This window comes from Myotis brandtii, unplaced genomic scaffold (assembly GCF_000412655.1).
Source record: "Myotis brandtii unplaced genomic scaffold, ASM41265v1 scaffold133, whole genome shotgun sequence".
Classification (NCBI taxonomy): Eukaryota; Metazoa; Chordata; class Mammalia; order Chiroptera; family Vespertilionidae; genus Myotis; species Myotis brandtii.
This window is the reverse complement of record NW_005354718.1, coordinates 1,733,869-1,748,477: the sequence shown is the minus strand read 5'-3', so window position 1 is coordinate 1,748,477 and position 14,609 is coordinate 1,733,869. Positions and strand designations below refer to the sequence as shown.

At 43.7% G+C, this 14,609-nt stretch overlaps 2 protein-coding genes across 2 annotated transcripts in view; one reads left to right on the top strand and one right to left on the bottom strand.

Annotated features, from left to right (window-relative positions):
- The window catches only part of RMDN3 (regulator of microtubule dynamics 3), an 18,877-nt gene extending 10,706 nt beyond the window's left edge, over window positions 1-8,171 (top strand). Inside the window, exons 5-12 of the mRNA XM_014534855.1 lie at window positions 468-570; window positions 4,280-4,340; window positions 6,062-6,137; window positions 6,286-6,363; window positions 6,585-6,683; window positions 6,958-7,011; window positions 7,155-7,235; window positions 7,477-8,171. Coding sequence (XP_014390341.1) covers window positions 468-570; window positions 4,280-4,340; window positions 6,062-6,137; window positions 6,286-6,363; window positions 6,585-6,683; window positions 6,958-7,011; window positions 7,155-7,235; window positions 7,477-7,530 — 606 coding nt within the window. The 3' untranslated portion in view covers window positions 7,531-8,171. The remainder of the gene's footprint in view (window positions 1-467; window positions 571-4,279; window positions 4,341-6,061; window positions 6,138-6,285; window positions 6,364-6,584; window positions 6,684-6,957; window positions 7,012-7,154; window positions 7,236-7,476) is intronic.
- Window positions 8,172-9,275: 1,104 nt separating this feature from the next.
- RAD51 (RAD51 recombinase) overlaps window positions 9,276-14,609 on the bottom strand; it is a 25,993-nt gene continuing 20,659 nt past the window's right edge. Inside the window, exons 7-10 of the mRNA XM_005860248.2 lie at window positions 11,347-11,460; window positions 10,660-10,789; window positions 10,312-10,433; window positions 9,276-9,875 (exon numbers count right to left, since the gene is read on the bottom strand). Coding sequence (XP_005860310.1) covers window positions 9,752-9,875; window positions 10,312-10,433; window positions 10,660-10,789; window positions 11,347-11,460 — 490 coding nt within the window. The 3' untranslated portion in view covers window positions 9,276-9,751. The remainder of the gene's footprint in view (window positions 9,876-10,311; window positions 10,434-10,659; window positions 10,790-11,346; window positions 11,461-14,609) is intronic.

Below are 14,609 nucleotides of genomic sequence, written 5' to 3'. Positions count from 1 at the left end.
CCCCACCCCCCGCCAGGGCTGCACATCCTCGTCCAAGGGGCTACATGCGGCCCTGGGCGCCTAGGTTTATGCCTGCTCCAGAGCTTCCTCCTGAGGGCAGGTCTCTGCCTCCTATTTTTAGGGCAAGAGCTCCACCCCTCAGTAGAGGGAGATGTGGAGAGAACTGGAATGTCCTTTTATTTCCCTTGAGGCAGAGCCCAAGCTGCCTATCGCACTCGAAGGTTCCAACGGCAATTCCCTTTTCCTTAGGTTCACTGCAGAACTGACGCTCACTCGAGTGAAAATGCCCCAAAGTTAGCCCAAGAAAAGGGAGGTCATATGGGGGGGAGGGCCATGCATAAAACTGCTGTAATGTCAGTCGGCATCTAACACACTAGCGTGCAGGCTCCAGTGTAGGGTGTGGGAAGGCCAGAGCCCCCGTTCTCCGAGGGAAGAAGGGACTCCATCCCTCTCTGTTTGGTCTGTAGTATGGAAGCCGGCAGGACTTTCTCTGGCGCCTGGCCCGGGCCTACAGCGACATGTGTGAGCTCGCGGAGGAGGTGAGCGAGAAGAAGTCATATGCTCAAAATGGAAAAGAAGAAGCAGTTCCTGGTGGGAAGGTGACTGACGGTGGGGTGGAGCCAGCCCACCTGCCTGGGGTCCAGAGGAACCACCAAGATGCAGGCTGTCAGTTACTCACTAGGAACAAACTCGGGCTCCCAGGATCCCCTGCTTCCTGACACAGAGAACAGTGCTCTTCTGCACATCGCTGTGATCTGAGCATATCACCAGTGCATGTTTTGAGGAGTACTAGTATCCTTTCAGCCCAATTCTTTTTCTCCCCAAACACAAAGGAGGGCAGAATCTTCTTTCTTAATCTGAAGAGGTTTTTTGCTGCGATTTAGGAATCTGGTTTCAGTTATGGAGTGTGAGGCAGTTCTAAGAATATGAGTGGAGTATATTTGGTGAGCACCTGTGAGTAGCAGTTTGGGAGAATACTGCCAGGTTAGAAGTCCCTGGCATCTATTTAGCAAATCTATTGCCAAATCTGTGCTCTGGGGTGTATGTGGCTCAGGGTTCGTCCCTCTCTATCACTGAGAATCCTGGGACTTTAAAAAAGCGACTGGCCCAGCACTAGCTGGTTTGGGTCAGTGGTTAGAGTCGACCTGTGGACCGGAAGGTCCTGGTTTTGATTCCGGTCAAGGGCATGTTGCCTTGGTTGCAGGTTTGACCCCTGGAGGCAACCAATTGATGTCTTCTTTCTCTATCTTTCCCCTTCCCTTTCACTCTCTAAAAATAATGGGGAAAAAATAACCTCGGTTGAGGATTAACAACAATAAAAAAAAGCAACAGGCCCAACCAGAGTGGCTCAGTTGGTTGGAGTGTTGTCCCATGCACTAAGAGGTTGTTGGTTCGATTCCCACTGAGGGCACATGCCTGGGTTGTGGCTTCGATTCCTGGTCGGTCGGGGCATGTACAGAAGGCAGCCGATTGGTGTTTCTCTCCCTCTCTCTCTCTCCCCCTCCCTCTCAAAAAGCGACTGGTTTCATAGGGATGGTGATGTGTCCAGCCTCTGTACACACCTGAGTCATGCACCATCAGTGGGCTTCCAGGTCTTGTGGTTCAGTTAGTTATCAAAAATTCATGCACCCAGGGGGTCCCTGAGCCAGCCTGCGTCCTCTTGCAGTCTGGTATCCCTCGGGGGATGTCCACCTGCCAGCTTAGGCCCGCTCCCTGGGGGATTGGGCCTAAGCTGGCAGTCAGATATCCCTCTGGCAGCCTGGGAGCCCTTGGGGGATGTCCAACTGGGGCTTAGGCCCGCCCCCCTGCAGCTGCCTCTGCAGAAGTGGGGGGGGGGGTGGCACGCCAGGACCACCATGGCTTGCTGGCCCTGCCCCTTGCCCACTGGTCTAATTAGCATATTAGCTCTTTATTATGTAGGATGGATTTGTCTACTTTCCGACTTATAAATACAGCCTTGCAAATGTTATTAAATCTTTGATAATGTAGAATCTGATAATACCCCAAGTGTTCTAAACATTTGTTTAGGAAGTTGATATAAAAAGAACAGGCCATGCTGAAACCGGTTTGGCTCAGTGGATAGAGCGTCGGCCTGCGGACTGAAGGGTCCCGGGTTCGATTCCGGTCAAGGGCATGTACCTGGGTTGCGGGCACATCCCCAGTAGAAGATGCGCAGGAGGCAGCTGATCGATGTTTCTCTCTCATCGATGAGGCCAGCCCTGGCCAGTGTTGCTCAATGGCTGGAACATCAGCCCTCACCCCGAGGAGTCACGGTTCCATCCCAGGCCCCAGTTGGGGTGCATGCGGAAGGCAGCCTGTTGATGTGTCTCTCTCACATCAATGTTTCTTTCTCACTCTCTGCCCCCCTCCCTCTCTCCCTTCCACTCTAGAAATCAATGGAAAAAAATATCCTCGGGTAAGGTTAACAAATAAACAAAAACAGCCCAATTGAATCAATTGTTCATTGTTATACACCTTCAGAAAAATCCCTGGGAATTTTAACAAAAGGTGCTTAATTATTGTTTGCTTCTTTATTTAAAAAATGTCCTGCTGCCCTAACTGGTTTTGCTCAGTGGATAGAGCAGGGGTCCTCAAACTTTCTAAACAGGGGGCCAGTTCACTGTCCCTCAGACCGTTGGAGGGCCAGACTATAGTTTAAAAAAAACGATGAACAAATTCCTATGCACACTGCACATATCTTATTTTGAAGTAAAAAAACAAAACGGGAACAAATACAATATTTGTATTTGCATGTGGCCCGCGGGCCGTAGTTTGAGGACCCCTGGGATAGAGTGTCGGCCTGCGGACTGAAGGGTCCCAGGTTCGATTCTAGTCAAGGGCATGTACCTTGGTTGCCGGCACATCCCCAGCAGGAGGTGTGGAGGAGGCAGCTGATCGATGTTTCTCCCTCTCCCTTCCTCTCTGTAAAAAATCAATAAAATATATATTTTTTAAAATGTCCTGCTTTCCCATCTAAATTTTAGGTGAGGATTCTGATCAGCGTTTGATATCAACAAGAACCTTTCCTTCCCTTTGGTCATTGTTTAGCTCTTAGTAGGAGCACCCACACCAGCACCGGCCTGGTTTCCTGAGGTTAGCATCCTGGACAAGTCTGCTCCTGCTGGAGGTCAGATGGCTATGTAGCATCTTGGAAGGCCCTGCCCTGGGACTCCAGCTTTTTAGGGCCATCCTTGCTGGGTCTAAAGTTCTTCATTTTGTTCTGTCTCTAGAAGCTGGGCCACCAGGAGGCAGCCATTCGTTGGGTTCTCAGGCAATATTGTTCACCCCTATGTCTAACCTGGCAGGAACTAGTTCTCATTTTTCACTATTTCCTAGGGAGACAGTGCTTTGAAGGGGGCAGAGAGAAATCCCTCAAGAGACAATGTCCCTCATTGGTGGGGGCACTGTTCTTCTGTTTGGAAAGGGATAAGCTACCTTAAAATTGTATTTGTTGCATATCCAACATACCATCATTACTGTCACTTAAGGAGGAAGAAACATTTCAGATCGCCAGCCTACCACCTCAACCACTACTTTAGTTTACTTTCTCCATGTTCCCTTCCAAGCCCTCTCCATTTTAATCAAAGAAGTCCCCTTTTGCAGGGTGCTACTTTCTCCACTGTGTAGGCATGATGTTCCTCATCTGAGGCTCTAGACTTCTTGTCACTTGAGGGGACCCTTGTGACAATTAGACCTCAATTTCTTTGTTAGTCTTGTGCCTAGGAAACTTACGACTAAAAAAGTGAAAGTCGCCTCTGGTCATACGTCAGTCCATTTGGGTTTGGTGAATTTTGGCCTAGAGCTGTGATTCATGTTTTTGGATCATGGATCCTTTTGAGAATTTTATTAAAGCTGTGGACCTTCTCCTCAATAAAATGCACAGATACCTAAAATTTTATACAACTTCAGAGAGATTCATGGATGCCCTGAAGCCTATTACAGACCCCAAATAAAAACCCTCCAGGCTCAGGTTTGTCTGGCAGTTTCAGATTGACTTTGGGTCCTTTTATATTTGAAGTGCTGCAAGCACATCAGTGGGAATTGTAAAAACAAGTTTGCTGGGACAGCTGACGACAGAAATCAGGAAGGTGAGGTGAAGTGGAAGTCATCCCTGAAAAGCTACTTGCAGCTTTTCATTCTGTTCAAGTTCACAACTATTTCTGAGCAAGTCGAGGCCGGATAGGCATTGCTGAGAGCTGGAGCAGCCTTCCGTCCTGAAGCCCCACCTTGGGCAGTGTGCATGGGAACCCTCATCTACTCTGGATCCTCTGTCCTACAGGAAAAGAAGAAGCGGAGGCCGCTCTGGAGAAGGGGGATGAGAGTGCTGACTGCCACCAATGGTAATAACACCCTGCAGGGTCCCATGAGGAGCCAGCATGGGTTAGAGAGGAGCGGAGGGGGCGGAGCTGTTGTCTCTGTCCTGGCCACAAAGGCATTTGCTAAAAGAACCAGAAGAGGGAGCTCTGGCCTGTACTTCCATCTGCCCCACACTACCCCCAGCTGGGGGCCCAGGGAATTTTTCTTTGGCAGGTGCCTTCAGGATGAGGCAGGGGAGAGTACATCATCACCCCCCCCCCACACACACACACAACCCCCTTAGGGCTTGGAGAATTGAGCAGCTTTGTAAGTAACCCTGGTTATAAGACTTGTGGGTTCTGGGCTCCCCATGGAGGCTGGGACAATTTGCAGCTCCATCTCCTGCACAACCTCCTCTTTCCCCTAGCTGCTATCCCTCGCTGGTGGTGGGCTTTCGCTTCTTTGCTTGGCTCGCATGAGGAAAAGTGGATGTGAGTTTACCTCCAGAAGTTCAGTAGTCAGTATTTAGATCTCAAATATAGCCCTGTTTGTGGTCTCATGTGAGGCAAAGTTCCACCAACTTGTGTCCTGGGGCCTGGTTCCAGCACCTCTGAGTATTAATGAAAATGTTCCTTTCCTACCTCCCCTCTTGCTTTCTGTAGCTCTGTCAGACTGTGAGCTGAGAGAAGCTGTTTCTCTACCTGTAGCTGAGGTAAAGTTTCAGCTTTATCTCAGAGGCCAGGTCATCACTGTTTCTAGGGGGTCATGGGTGCTGATTCCCTGTGGCTCCTGGACTCCCAAGAATGGAAATTGGCTTCATGTTTTCCTAACTATCTTGGGGAACAGCTGTTTGGACTAAACATGGAAATAAGCCTCTGGAAATGTCTGATATTTAGTGAATATATGAAAAAGCAACTTGGGCCTTTAGACACTCATTTAATGTCAACTGTGCTCTGGAAACAATGCTGGAGAAATGGGGTAATGAGACCTTTGTTTTTGAAGACAGAAGATGGAAAGCTGGCTGGCTTTGCTCCCTGGGAGAATGTGAAGGCTGAAATCAGAGGCATTTTCTTCCTCTGCTTCTGTTGGTTTCCAAGTTAACATCAGGAATTCCTAGAGCACCTCACCCAAGTCTGATGGTCCTAGAGCAGTTTACTGATGGTAACCTGTGTACTTCCAAGGCATGAGACCTTAGGGCAGGGGTCCTCAAACTTAAACAGGGGGCCAGTTCACTGTCCCTCAGACCGTTGGAGGGCCGGACTATAGTTTAAAAAAAAACTATGAACAAATTCCTATGCACACTGCACATATCTTATTTTGAAGTAAAAAAACAAAACGGGAACAAATACAATATTTGTATTTGCATGTGGCCCGCGGGCCGTAGTTTGAGGACCCCTGCCTTAGGGTCTGCAGGAGATACAAAGGAATGTACACTCAGGTCTAGTATCTTTGATGCTGATGAGTAGATAACTGCTTTTTAAGTTTTTATAATACCTATGGCTGTACTCATGATGAGGGGAAATTTGTTGGAGATTTGAACCAAGACCTTGCCTAAATATTAAGTATAAGAGACCCAGCCTTTTTGTACTTAGTATGTATACTTTGGAGAGCCTACCATTGTGTTTACGAAAGAATATGAATTGGGACCACAGGTCTATGAAGCGGAACTACATACAGACAGAAATGAGTTTCTGCTCTAGTGGAGGGTGCAGGGTCTCGGGGAAGCCCCTCCCTGCCTCTGAGCTTGCTGCTGCTTCCCCCTTAGGTATGCAGTGCTTTGTGGTCAGCTGGCTGAGCATGAGGGCATCCAGAAGCGCATCCAGAGTGGCTTTAGCTTCAAGGTGAGGAGAGGCTTCTCTTCTTTCCCTTGTGCTGTCCGTGTTCCCTGCTCATCCTGGCTCCTTGCAGTGTTCCTGCTGCCTCTGTGACTTGCCCCTCTTCCCTTATCAATGCTGGTGTCTGATGTTTATATTTACATTTCCCCCTCAGGAGCACGTGGACAAAGCTCTTGCTCTCCAGCCAGAAAACCCCATGGCTCACTTTCTCCTCGGCAGGTGGTGCTACCAGGTGAGCTAAATCCAGGCCTTTATATAAGGACCTCCCTGCCCTGTGACACTGATCTCCTTACAGTGAAAAATTGGAAGCTGGGCCTCAGCCTGGCTCAAGTGCCATGTCCTCTGAATGGTCATGTGACTATAACTGGACCCTGTTTGTTTTCAGTACAGAATATGCAATATTCTGAAAATTCTTGTTAAAACTTTATTCACACCTTGATCTCTTGGTGGCAGGTTGCTCACCTGAGCTGGCTAGAAAAAAAAACGGCTGCAGCCTTATTTGAAAGCCCTCCCAGTGCTACTGTGGAAGATGCCCTGCAGAGCTTCCTGAAGGTATCAGGGGAGGAAGGAAGGGAGGGGTGGACAGCAACCAGAACTGCCTGGGTGACCTTGTTTTTCCTAAGGACATTATATTGGGTTTCTGGTAGGGGCCAATTCTGTTTGCCTGTTCTATGGGAAAATCAGAACCACCTGGAGAGCTTATAAAAAATATACATTCCCAGACCCACTAAACCAGACTCCAGGGAGGGGCTGAAATCTCTAATATACTTCAGAGCTTGACCTGACTTTGGGAACACTTACTGAAATGCCTTCCTTCCTCCTCCAGGCTGAAGAACTACAGCCAGGATTTTCCAAAGCAGGACGGGTATATATTTCCAAGGTAAACTCACCTATCTTATTTTAACACAGATGAAAAGTATGTATGTTGATAATATTCTGGAAACTCCTGAAAGCACACCTACTTATCCCCTTCCAGTCTCCTGATGGTATTTCTCTCAGGTTTTCACTGTTGTCTCTTCTCAGTGCTACAGAGAACTAGGAAAAAACTCTGAAGCTAGACAGTGGGTGAAGCTGGCCATGGAGCTGCCAGATGTCACTAGTGAGGTAATGCTTTTAAGAGCTTTTCTAACCCTGGGTTTCATCATTGAGTCATCCCTGGGCCTTTTCAAGAAAAAATCTTCCCTTGAAATCTTATTTTCCTAGAAAAGAGCCTCCACTTCTGCATGTAGGTGCTATGATAACAGAGCTCAGAAAAGAAGTCAAGGGCCCTTCTTCTTGGGTACCAGTGGTTTGGAAAATGTTGGCTTAGATTTTGGGTCCTAGTATTGTTCTCTTGTCTCCCTAGGATTCAGCTTTCCAGAAGGACCTGGAAGAATTGGAAGTCATCTTAGGACACTAACCACATTTCAGTGGCCTTCATGACTTGAGAAATACCACTACTTAAGGGGGATGAGAATCAAGTCTTTTTTTCCCCCCTTAGACCTTGCTTAGATCAGGAAACTGAGCAAGCCTGGTTAAGGGAGTATCCTGAATCCTGGTCTAACCAGTACCTGCTACCTACCATTCTACTGGTTAATTCCTTAATTAATCTGAAATTGGGGATGCACCTGAGGCCTGGGTTTCTGTTGTATTCTCCCTTAAGTTAATTCTTGAAAAAATCAAGACCTATCCTAGGGCTGAGTGTGGGCAGAGAACTGAAGGCAGCCTTCTAACTGCTGGTAAGATGAAGGAACTTCAAAGAGTCATAGAAACCAAACAGAGAACTTGTACTCTCTAATCTGTCCACTGATTATTCAATCCCAAATTATAAATCACATCCCACAGGGAAGGGTCAGGGCTGTCCATGGGATTGCCCTCTTCTCACCCATCATGTGGATTCTAACTGCATTCTTGGGCTGAGGGGCTGGACACTTGACTTCTAGTCTTTGCTGCTTTTGGAACAGCAGTGCATAGGCTTATGAGACTATGCAACGATGATCTGAGGAGTTGCCTGGAGTATATTTTGGTACCAACTTAAAAATAAACTAAATTTGATTAGAAGTGATTATGTTCCCCCATGTTTGCTATTAGCTCTGTTGCAGACAAGTAGAAAAATAGCACCGAAGAGTTTCGAATATGTTCTGGTTAGTGCCGTTTCCGTGAGAATCCTAGTTACTTCTGAAACGCAGAGAGAGCGCTGATTCTTAGCTTAACAAGGCCCATTCCTACTGAGCAGGTGTTCCCTGACACATTCATGTTTACTCAGAGCCAGTAGCACAAAGCCTAATGCCACCTACAAGAAAAACGGAGACAGATTTCTAGGTCAGAGGCATTAACTTACTTTACAGCTCCTAAAAGCCTGAGATGCTTTTATACAAGGATCAAGCTCTCATTCCACAATCTGTCATGGTGGCTTTATTATACCACCCCAGGTTTGTTTGTTTTTGGTAAAAGAAGACCTCCATTCTTAAAAGCCAGGGAACAGAACTGCTTTTAAAACAAAGCTGCATTAGATTGTATCTCCCTACATATAGCAGGATCGACACAGGCACCAGCAGAGATTTTCACTGCCTTTCCTCCCAATACCAGCTGTGAGGTCCTTTGAAAAGAAAAGGTCTGGTTAAACCCAGTCCTGAGTGGAAGTTTGAAGGGGAAGAAGAGTATCTTGAATCCCTGAAGTAGAATAACTAGGGAACCATCAGACCTCCACAACACGAGACTAACAGAACAAAAACAAAGGCCATAGGACAGCCATGGCATATCCATCTTGTAATAGTCTATTACGGTGAAGACAATAAGCTCAATTATCTGAATATAGAACTTCCCTTTTAAATTTTAAAGCAATAGCAACTGATCACCCCTACCCAGTGCAAAAAAGACGTAAAGGCCCTATCTTGAAATACTTAGTTTGTATCAGAATAACTCCTAAAAACAGCAGTCACTACAAATAACTACCTTACTAGCAACCCCACACTGAATCTACTTACGTAAGCCTCTGAAATGCTTAAGATTCCAGAATTATCTTGAGTTGCTCTTAGCAGTAAAAAAAACACAAGCCCAAAAACCCAAGCAAGTAGATGGTGAAGGGTTAGTGACCCAACAGATGTGCTCAGTACTCCTTAAATAAAAACAAATTCTTACTTAAGATAATTCGGGCACACAAACTTAAAAACCTGTCTGATTGGCAGATTTATTGACAGATTTACAACAGAGAAAAAGAAACTGTGAGGAGACCCATCCCCTTTGCCCTGTTGCTCAGACATTTTTTCATATTCAGACAGTGAGAGAAGAGTTAGGTCTTCCCAGCTTTAGTTCTCTTAGAGACACCAGATTGTCCAGCTGTTAGTCCCACGTCAACCTCAAGGCACTATGTCAGAGGTATTCCCCACCCCCCACCCCCCAACCAAAGAATTCACATAGAGATTAGCACACTCTCTAGAGAAGGAACAAACATTTCAGATCAGTTTGTGACTACTGACTGTCTCCTGTTTACTCCATCAGAAAAGCTGATACAATAGCTGTGTTCCCGGATGCCCTTTTTCTGGCAGTCACAACAGGAAGAGGCCTGCGAAGAACCCCAGGGAGCAGTCTTCTCCGTGAGGCTGCAGCACTCAGGTTTATCACGGGAAAAACCCAATGATTCAGTCTTTGGCGTCTCCCACTCCATCCGCATTGATGGCAAACATAGCTTCAGCTTCAGGCAGACAGGGAGAGTCATAGATTTTGCAGATTCTGGTTTCCCCTCTTCCTTTTCTCAGGTACAGTCTGACCCAAAGACACAGATCAAAACACCCAAGTTATGATAATTTAAAAAATGCTCTTCCTATTTATGATAGAACTAAAACTATTTTTGATGTATATACTTCTTAGAAGGACTTTCAGAATTTTTCTGTATTCCTTGGGGCCCTGTCACCCTACCCCCCACCCTTAGTGGATTTTCCATATTAAAAACAATTATTTTCTTTTAATAATGAAGAGACATATGAATTCTTCATATTCAGTTCTCCACATTAGAGGGCTTTTAATTCTTTTATGAACTAAAAGCAAATGACTCTACTAACCAAAGCATGACAATGAGATTTAGCAAGAACTTTTGTCTAATTACACAATAGTAGCTTTAACAGGGAAATGTTATATCTGCATGTCCACTTCATAGTTAACATGACATTCCAGGATGAAATCATCTGTCCCATCACTTTACCTGGTTGTTGAGGCATGAGCAATGATATTTCCTCCAATAGGTTTTTTAGGATCTGCAGCAAACATGGCTGCTCCATCCACTTGGGCTACCACCTGGTTGGTGATTACCACAGCTACACCAAACTGATGGAGAAAGGATAAATGTCATTTGTGTGTGTGTGTGGCCACAGACATTGCAAGGACTAACTTTATTGCTGGCAACCCTTTTCCCCACAAACCAATGAAAAACTCAAGTCTCTCTTCATATCTAACTGGTATCTTGATACCAGGCCCCAATGTCCTGGCCTTCCAGGAAAGCTCCTGAAATCCGTGGCCCCTGAAAGTAGACTGTCCCCACCTGACAACTCACCTCATCAGCAAGTCGCAGAAGCATCCGCAGAAACCTGGCCAAGTGCATCTGCCTGGCTGACAGTTCACCTCGACCAGAATAGTCTGTTCTGTAGAGGGCGGTGGCACTGTCCACAATCAGCAGTGCATACCTACGGGACAAGGGCTCTCGGAAGCCGATTTCTAGCTTTGGTCAGATTCTGCTCCTTCCTCTCACTATGCTAAAATTTCACATTCAGTTACACGTGTATATAGATGTTTCATTGACACACTTGTATAGCATCCATGCCTGAGGTCCCATATAACAAGATAAAATTCCAACAAGTTCAGGTGGATTATGGTTTCTTTTCATTTTATGTTTTTATTTTAGAGAGAGGAAGGGAGAGAGAGAGAAAGAGAAACATCGATTTGTTGTTCCACTGATTTATACATTCATTGGTTGCTTCTTGTTTGTGCCCTGACTGGAGATCGAACCTGCAACCTTGGTGTATTGGGATGATGCTCTAACCAACTGAGCCACCCAGCCAGGGCTATGGCTTCATTTTTTAACAGTGACTTGACTTAACCACAAAGTAAGAGTGTCAAAATAGGAACTAAAACTTAAATCTTCCCATTTCTAATTCAAGCTACTATCAATTTGGCCAAATAGCCTATATAAGATTCAGGATAAGGGCCCTGGGAGCATATTCAGTATCTTCTGAGCACATACCTGGACTCTACCATCATAGCTGATGCTTGATAAAGCAGCTGGGTCTGGTGGTCTGTGTTGAACCCACGAGCATATGCTACATTATCTAGGACATCACTGCCAGAGAGGCCATATCTGGAAAAGAAGAGAGAACATTTTTAGGCTGCACATAGAGAACTCAGGCAGATGAGAAATTCATTTCTAATAAAGAAATTACATGGATGGGTAGGTAAGAAGTATTGGGACTAAATAATATTAATTCCCTTTCTATTAGGAAGTTCAGACAAACTGCACAGAGAGATTACAACAATTGTTACTTTGGAGTAATCTACCTGGCAGGACTTTAGGATAAATCAAATCTATTCTCTGAGGACTCCTGAACTAGAATTAGAAATTTCCAAGTATAAGGAAACAATGTTCTCCTGGAAAAACCAAGGGCAGAGAATTAGAAATTTCCAAGTATAAGGAAACAATGTTCTGGAAAAACCAAGGGCAACCTGACAGAATTGAGACTGAAACAAACAAAAAGAACCACTCTAAGATCTATTAACCAAATTCATATAAATTTATTACATAGGAATAAAACCTAAGCAAGGACTCAAAAGTCTAAGTAAAGTTCGAGAGAAGCAAATATTTTTTTTCATTCTTGCTAGTAATTAGTTATTCCTCAATAATGATTTTTCCCTCTGCATTTAAAAAAGGCAAATAAAATATCTCTTATTTTCTTAGAACAATTTGTATTTTCTCATCTTTATAAATGATACCTAAGACATGAATGGTTCGAGTAACAACACAGCTTTCATTCTCATTAAATGTACCATAATGGAGCTCCATTTCTTTAAAGATAAACTTCCCCTTTATCTCTCAAATAGATGTGATTTTCCCTCTTCTGTACTCCCAAAAAACTGATTTAGATCTTTTTATGGTATTTGTGCAGGGCAACCCTTTTTCCCACAAACCCTGCCATTCTTTGACTAGACTACAAATTCCTTGAGGTTAAAGATAAGCTTGTCTACCTTAAATATTTTTTTTACCTAGTAAATTCTAAATGTTGCTAAGTAAAGCTTTTATTCACAATCCATACAAAAAGAAAATTATACACATCAATTTAACTCATATTTTCATATTAATGCCATAAAAATCATTACAGTCCGAAAATATAACACTGACTCCCTTAATGTAATAGTTCAAAAGAGAATCTGTTTAAACAAATCAATGTGCTATTAATTCTTTGATAACCAAAAGTTTCTATGTTTATGATCCTATCAGTCTTTTTTTAAAAAAATATATTTTATTGATTTTTTACAGAGAGGAAGGGAGAGGGATAGAGAGTTAGAAACATCGATCAGCTGCCTCCTGTACACCCCCTACTGGGGATGTGCCCACAACCAAGGTACATGCCCTTGACCGGAATCGAACCTGGGACCTTTCAGTCCACAGGCCGACACTCTATCCACTGAGCCAAACTGGCTACGGCGATCCTATCAGTCTTTAAAGAATCAGTCTAGCCCTAGCTAGCCTGGCTCAGTGAATAAAGCATCAGCCCATGGACTGAAGGGTCATGGGTTCAATTCCGGTCAAGGGCTCTTACCTCAGTTGCAGGCTCAATCCCTGGCCCTGTTTGGGGCCATGTGGGAGGCAACCAATTGATGTGTCTTTCTCACATCGATGTTTCTCTCTGTGTGTCTCTCCCCCTCCCTTCTGCTCTCTCTAAAAATCAGATATCCTCAGGTGAGGGTTAACAAATAAATAAATAATAAAAATGGGCAAAGACTTGTAAATACATTTTCCAAAGCAGACATACAAATGTCTATGCCTCTGCTGCTAGTCTGCCTACCTATGTCCAGCTACCGATGGACTCCCTTCTAACTAACTGGAAAAGAAACCCCTAAGTGTTATAGTTTTAGCTCTTACATTTAAGATTATCATTTTTAAAAAAATTATTGTAAATATACATAAAATTACATGTTAACCTTTTAATAATATATAGTGGCAATAACTACATTTCCATTGTTTTGCAACCATCACCATCAGAACATTTTCATCATTTCAAACTGAAACTCTAACAATAAGTCCCCATTCTCCTCACCCCCTGGAAACCACCATTCTAATTTGTCTTTATGAATTTGACTAATCTAAGTATGTACCTCATATAAGAGGAACCATACAATATTTGTCCTTGATGCAACTAGTTTATTTCACTTAGCATATTTCAAGGTTCGTCCATGCTGTAGCATGTGTAAGAATGTCCTTTCTTTTTGAGATTGAATAACATTCCATTGTATGTATATACATTTTGTTTATCCATTCATTTGTTGATAGACACTTGTTTCCACCCGTTGGCTGTTATGAATAGTACTGCTATGAGCATTGGTATACAAAAGTATCTGTTTGAGTACCTGCTTTCAATTCTTTTGAGTATATAACCAGAATTGAAATTGTTGGATCATATTGTAATTCTATGTTTAACTTTTTTGAGGACTCACCAGACTATTATCTATTTTTAGTTAATTTTTATGTATGGTATAATGGTCTAAATATATCTTTTTGCATGTGGATATCCAACTACATTAGCCATTTATTAAAAGGAGTATTATTTTCCCCATCAAACTGCCTTGGTAACTTTGGTCAATTTCTGTTCTCTCAATTCTGTTCCATTAATCCATATGTCTATCCTTATGTCAGCACCACACTGTTTTTTTTATTTTATTTTTATATTTTATTGATTTTTTACAGAGAAGAAGGGAGAGGGATAGAGAGTTAGAAACATCGATGAGAGAGATCGATCAGCTGCTTCCTACACGCCCCCCAATGGGGATGTGCCCACAACCAAGGTACATGCCCTTGACCAGAATCGAACCTGGGACCCTTGAGTCCGCAGGCCGACGCTCTATCCACTGAGCCAAACCGGTTCAGCACCACACTGTTTTAATTACTGTTGCTTAATAGGAAGTTTGCAAAGACTAAGACTTGCAATCTACAACCCCCCACCCCGAAATAATCTGGGTCCTTAACATTTCCATATAAATTTTATAATCAGCTTGTCAATTTCTACAAAAAAGCTTGCTGGAATTTCAATAGGGATTGTATTGAATCCATAGATCAATTTGAGGGAGAATTTTAATAGTATTGCATCTTCCAATCCATGAATGTGGAATGTTTTTCTATTCAGATTTCAATTTCTCAGTAATGTTTTGTAGTTTTCAGTGGACCAGTCTTGCACTTCTATTAAATTACTAAATATTATTATTATTTTAAAATATATTTTATTGATTTTTTACAGA